At 38.7% G+C, this 6,000-nt stretch overlaps 1 protein-coding gene across 2 annotated transcripts; it reads right to left on the minus strand.

Annotated features, from left to right (window-relative positions):
* Nucleotides 1-2,609: 2,609 nt before the first annotated feature.
* Nucleotides 2,610-3,670, minus strand: LOC117206299. Of its 2 annotated transcripts, none has more exons than XM_033445518.1 (2): nt 3,519-3,670; nt 2,610-3,314 (listed from the first exon to the last, which is right to left on the minus strand). In XM_033445518.1, exon 2 carries the CDS (start codon nt 3,301-3,303, stop codon nt 2,749-2,751), a length of 555 nt encoding a protein of 184 aa, XP_033301409.1. In that variant the 5' UTR covers nt 3,304-3,314; nt 3,519-3,670; the 3' UTR covers nt 2,610-2,748. The 2 variants fall into 2 exon arrangements, with proteins under 2 accessions (XP_033301409.1, XP_033301410.1); XM_033445519.1 differs by having other exon boundaries at nt 2,610-3,310; nt 3,515-3,670.
* Nucleotides 3,671-6,000: the final 2,330 nt, after the last annotated feature.

Here is a 6,000-nt window from a genome sequence, read left to right on the forward strand (position 1 = left end):
ACCTTTGGAGGTATTTGTTAATTAAAAATGACAAAACTGGTATTATGTAAAAAAGAGTAATGTGTATCCTGAATCAATGTCGAATGGAAATTAGACAGTTCTATAAAAATAATCCTTCTCACGATTCCACAACTTCATAGCTTAATTAAATACAATTCTTCGGCGATATAATTACAAATACATTTACAGGACTTGTGTAATATGATAAATATCTCGTTAAAGAAATTGAAATCGTAAATTCCGCGGATAACCAGCGTTTATCATATAGAGACAGGGATTTGCAAAGAATAAAAGTTGTAGAACGTTGAAAGGCGTTGAGAGAAACGTGATGTTATCCCGTTATTCGTTAACGCAACGCAGTTAAAAAAAATCCCGTAGGAAGATTACGATAATAGATAACCTGAGTCGAGTGTTTGTCGGGGGATCTAAAAGATTCTTTCGAGTTGAGCGTCTGAGATTGCAGAGAAGAAAATTTGGAAGCCATCGAATTCGTGATGTCGATAGAAATCTTCAGTTGGAATCGTTGTATCATAACGTAGTCTGCTTATTGTCGATAAGACTTTACTAAACTAAAAGTGACTACTAAAAGTTTCTATCCTCTAAATTCTATCTACGATTCTATAATCTAAAAACTGACTTTTGCAAACAAACTGTAACATTCGCTTAACGGAAAGACATACGTATCTTGTTTGTACTCGTCTTTTCACAATGAATTCTTGAACGTCTGTCTCTGTGGTGAGACAAATGCAAAGTCATCTCATCAGTTACTCACCTTGCTTCAAATCTCCAAGAGTATCGACGAGCACGTCGCATATCATCGCATCCCATTCGTTCCTTCCCATTAGATCGTACTTCTTCGCCAAGTATCGCGCCACAGCGTTACTCTGCGCTACCGGTTTCCCGTCTATCTCCAGCACAGGCCGCATTTTATAAGGCATTGCTAAGAACAAACATGGCTCATATGAACACTGTGTAGAGAGAAACGATCGATAGGAAATCAAAACACAGCTTCCGAGGCCGTTGCGTTCTTGTGAATAGATGAATCGAAATCATTTCGGTTTTAATCAACATGGCCTAGTAAAGAAATACAGAAATGTCTTCTTTCTCCTTTTTTTCTTTTCTTACGATTACGATGGACAGGGTATCGCGTGTTTTTAACTGTTGAGAAGAACCTAAAGTTTTTAAAATCAAGGATAAAAGATCGAGTATAAAATTTGTAATTCTCACGGAAAGGAACGAATCTGTCCGATGCGGTGTACTGAATGTACGAGGAACGATCAGTATCGTTTTGCGGGAAGACCTTATGCAATGATAGTGGACTTACAACTGCGAATAAAAAATTCACGTCGCATAATACCAGACACGGAAAAAATATTAGAAAATGTACACGGTTCTTGTAATGAAAATTGAAATGCAAGGAATATAAATCGAATGTCTCTTGCGAACGTAATTTTGTGTTTTACACCGACAGGATTGATTTACAGACTTACGTTGATTTTTGGTTTCTCTATCTGCAAGCGACATATAAGATTATATCGAAGACTATGCTGCGTAAAACTTTTATTATACTATTTACGATAGAAATGTCGCAACGGAAGATCGAATTTTATGTCTGCTTTGTTCTTTCGACTTTTTAGCTATGTTCTTGTTCATTTCCGAACTGATTTCAATTTTTTATCCTTTTTTCCGACAAGTCCTAAAAAGTTTTTAAATTAACGAGAAACGTAGAAGTATTTTTGTATTCCTATTTTAAGTCACCTATTTACGGTTTTCTCAAAATATTCGAAATGCTTCGATTCATTGAAAACAATAAAGATTGCAACACAAAAATTCGAGAATCGTAAGTGAATTAAGTTGGTATTCGATAAACACGATATTACGGAAGCAAAACTTAATGAAAAGTTCGACTTTATTCCGTATGAAATTTTACTTTAAGTAAGTTTAGCCTGCACGTGAAACGAAAGTTTTATATACAGAAAAGTTTGAGTAAATGGTAGATACCTGAGAGATGAACGATGAAAGTAAAAATCGATTCTTCACGCTTACAATCCTTGTATTCAGGCCAGAGTTCTTCGGGGATCCTCTCGTCGGTATACTCGATGCCAGTATATGCAAATATGTACCGTATATGTTCGGCACGACCACGGGCATTGAAGTAGATTAGTTTGTAGGTAGGTTCGTCGCTCATTTTCCTTGCTCTGTCAACTTATCGAGAAAAATGTTACAATTAACTCGTGTAATTAACAGACTGTGTGCGTGCTTGTGCTGCTATCTCCCCATTTTAATTGATTCTTCTTTTTTTTCTTTTCTTACTCAAGCGTTCCTACGTGCTCGAAGTATATTTTTTCCTCTGAAAGTTTTTTTTTTTCTTTACTGAAAACTCACTCGCAAGATCGTAACCACGCACTAAATATCTTGCAAAACTAGTAACCACGCTCTGCTACCATGTTAAGGAAATTCGAGGATTTGGGAATACAAATTATTGACGATATTTCCCACACAACAGTTATACATCTATATTCCACTCTGAAGAACGTCTTGCACGCACGCTGGTCGCCAACCGACTATTCTAGATTCTTCTAACATCTGGCAACAGTCTTTTGTCTCCACTAAGTCCTTGACGCCCTCTAACCCTTACACACACACTCTCATGTACAGTGTAAATGTATCACTTCCCTAACAAAAGCACAACGCTTTTGGTGGTGCAGCCGGTCGGCTTTCCTCCGGGCGTCGGGGGTCCTCCTTCGGTTACCACTTCGCCCTCTTGCGGCATTCGAATGTCGGATGTCTGTAAATACCGCAGTGGCCACACCTGGTCCAGGGGGCGGGTGACCTGCCTCGTTTGTTTCCGGAGCTCGCTAATGACCTCCACGGCGGGGGCGTTGGCCACTCCGTGTATAGGAAGGGCTTCATTTCTCTTTGGAATTGTTTCACCGACGTGATGTCACTCGTGAGCGCTAGTCGTTTAAAACGTTCATCGCGCGAGCCCAGCAGATGGAGGGCGGTGGCGGCGAGTACCTCTTCCCTGGTTGAATTTCGCCACTTCGACCCGAGGAGGATGATGATACCATTTCCGTACGCTCCTGGTGTTTCGCCGTCCCGCGGTAGTTCCTCGGCTACCTTGATTAGCGACGCGGCTGCTACTTCTTGGCCACCGAAGTGCGCGGCGAATTGTTCCTTAAAATCTGGCCAGGTGAGCTCGTCGCCGTTCATTATCTGCGTAAGCCAATACGCTGCCGGACCCTCTAGGGCACGGTTTAGGGCAGAATACAGTGCGCTGTTTTTCAGGCGGTGGTCCCTCATGAGCAGGCCGACGGCTGTGCACAGGCGGCTGGATCTGCGTCCGCGGCTTCGGGGTTGAAGCGCGGTAGCGATACCCAGGTTGCCCGGTGTCCTTTCTTCTTCCTCTTCTTCTTGCCTAGCGACCGCTTTAGTGCGCGCACGATACTCTTACGATCCCGTGCCGACAACGTGTGTTCGGATGCCACTTCTGATGTCGAGTCTGAATCCGAATCCGAGCTCGAGTCACATTCCGAGTCCGAGCTCGAGGCGCCCTCCCGGGCAGGGCTCGCGGGAGATTGCGATTCCGTGTTGGAGTTCTCCATCGTCCGGTCGCGGGTGGGGTACCTTTATTGTCGATAGTGACACTAGTGACGAGGGCCTCAGGCTTGATAACGAATCCGCGGCCAACGGGAGGACTATAATATAAAAAGCAACAGGAAACACGAAATAATATAATTCTGACTAGGACAACATAAACGCAAGAAGTGTTGATATTGAAAAAAATATTTAATTTTGTATATAAATATTTTCATATTTAAAAAAGTTTCCGGAAGCAGGAAGATTTACAAACAAATAATATCATAAACCGAATGTTTCATGATCCTTTTCTAATTAGAGTGTGTGACAGCATGTGAGAACGTTTCTTAAAAATATGACTTATTGCAATTACTTAATCGCAATTATAAACGATTAAGACCTTCTCACAACGAGGCAATCTGTCCAAAGTATAAAACTCGTTATACTTGATGAGAAATCATATCTCTACTTAGGTTTCATTTCGTTTCATCGCGTTCATAAAAAGTGAATTTGTATGAACACATCGTGCAATTTAGTAATTAGGACCGTTGATCTCGCTGCAACATAGATGGATAGAAAAAAGCCATTTAAAATGATACAACGTCGGGAGGACAATTATGAAAATTATAAATGGAACACAAGATAAAATTGTTTAAGATTAATTCTTCTTTTTTTTTTTAATCGCGAGTGTTTGCAAACGAAGTTTCAATCTGTTTACAATGATAGCAATGAGAGGAGGATGTCTATGAAAGTTATAAATGCGATATTGAATAACATTTCTGCGAGTGGGTTTGTTTTTCGTTACAAATGTTTTTTAAACGAATCTGCAATCTGTTGGAAACAACGGAACAGTATCGGGACGACTGATAGGGAAATAAGAAAGATCGCGTTTTATTTGAACAGACAAATCTTTGAAATCTATTCGAAAGTCTATTTGAAATGGTACGAGCTCGAAAAGAACGGTGAATACTATAGAAGAAGGATTAATTAAAATTCTTATTAATCTGTACGCTTTGTATATTAAATACCTTGATCGATGCCAAGATAACAAATTATTATACAAAACAGTGAAGTATCCACGTCTGACATTAATATTGAGTATTACCATTACTGTAATTTAATTTTTAACCGATCCTGAAAATTCCTTAGAACGTAAAAAGTATAAAATGTTACTGTGCATTTCAAGATTAAATGCACTGTAATTTAGAAACAGTTATGAAGCGGAAACAAATAATTTATTCAGAATAAGAATTCTACGTAATCATGTTAAAAAAAAAAAACGTACTTATAACGCGTTTAAACTCCAAATATGTAAAGACAATAAGGGAAAAAAATTAAACGAAGAATCGTATTTTTTGTAAATTCACACAAGATTTTATCCAAAAAAAAAATTGGCCTGTACCAATATTTTTATTTGTCGTTACAAGTTACGAGGGTATTAAAAAATTGGCCACGAATGGACCAGAGATAAGAATTTATCAGACTTGCTCTCGTAAATTTCAAGACGTTGCATCGGATATTCTTGAAAATCTTTGGACAATGGCCTCGATATTTCGCAGCTTCTATCCTCGAAGCGGAAGAACTCGGCGTTAAAAGCGACAGAACTGGAGAAACCCGGTGACCGCGAGCCTTTCACGCTCTCGACAGATTTCTCATCCCTCGTAATCCTCCCAGTGTCACCCAATTTCCACCCTCGTATTGCGATTTGTTGCTTCCAACGAGGCGACACCTTGTCTTGTGATTTCCTTTTTCGTCGCGTGAAACACGACCGAACACTTGTTCAAACACATAATTCATATTTATCTAACTCGACAAAACGCCGTGTCATTGAAACAATAGCATTCTTTGGCTTTTATGTAAATTCCAATAAATTATGATAATGTTCGTGGAGACATTATTGCTACCTATTTTATCTGTCGTGATCCAAATTGATTTGTGGCTACGTATGTATATATATATATATATATATATATATATATTTGTATTTTCTTTTGTTCTTTCTTTTTAATTTATGTGATCTGAGAATTACATTTCTGAGAGTTCGGTGAAATTCGATGCTTTATTTTTATCAGTAGAATCTTCCTTGTCATTGTCAGAGCGCAGACGTTTACGCGTTTACGGAAAGTTTAAGGATACAAAAATACAGAAAAATGTAGAAAATATGCAAGAATATGTAAAATATCGAAAGTACAGTACTTCTAATAATACTTAGTAGCATGCTTACAAACAAATTTCTTTTGTATTTCTTGAAATTGCGGAAAGATTCGCGGTAATTATCGGATTTTTGTCCTCTTTTATCTGCTTTTTTTATTCGCAACTTATATGAGATATGAATTAATATTCAACGACGTGCGCTCTGTGCCACGAAATGAATTATCTCGCGTTAAGACTGCGGCAATTCTTACGTTTGATATTTCATTT

Source organism: Bombus bifarius, unplaced genomic scaffold (assembly GCF_011952205.1).
Source record: "Bombus bifarius isolate JDL3187 unplaced genomic scaffold, Bbif_JDL3187 scf7180000008003_frag, whole genome shotgun sequence".
Classification (NCBI taxonomy): domain Eukaryota; kingdom Metazoa; phylum Arthropoda; class Insecta; order Hymenoptera; family Apidae; genus Bombus; species Bombus bifarius.

Bases quoted from the DNA above. Each gene is read 5' to 3' on its own strand.
- LOC117206299 (XM_033445518.1), bottom strand. From the start codon at position 3,303: ATGAGGGACCACCGCCTGAAAAACAGCGCACTGTATTCTGCCCTAAAC.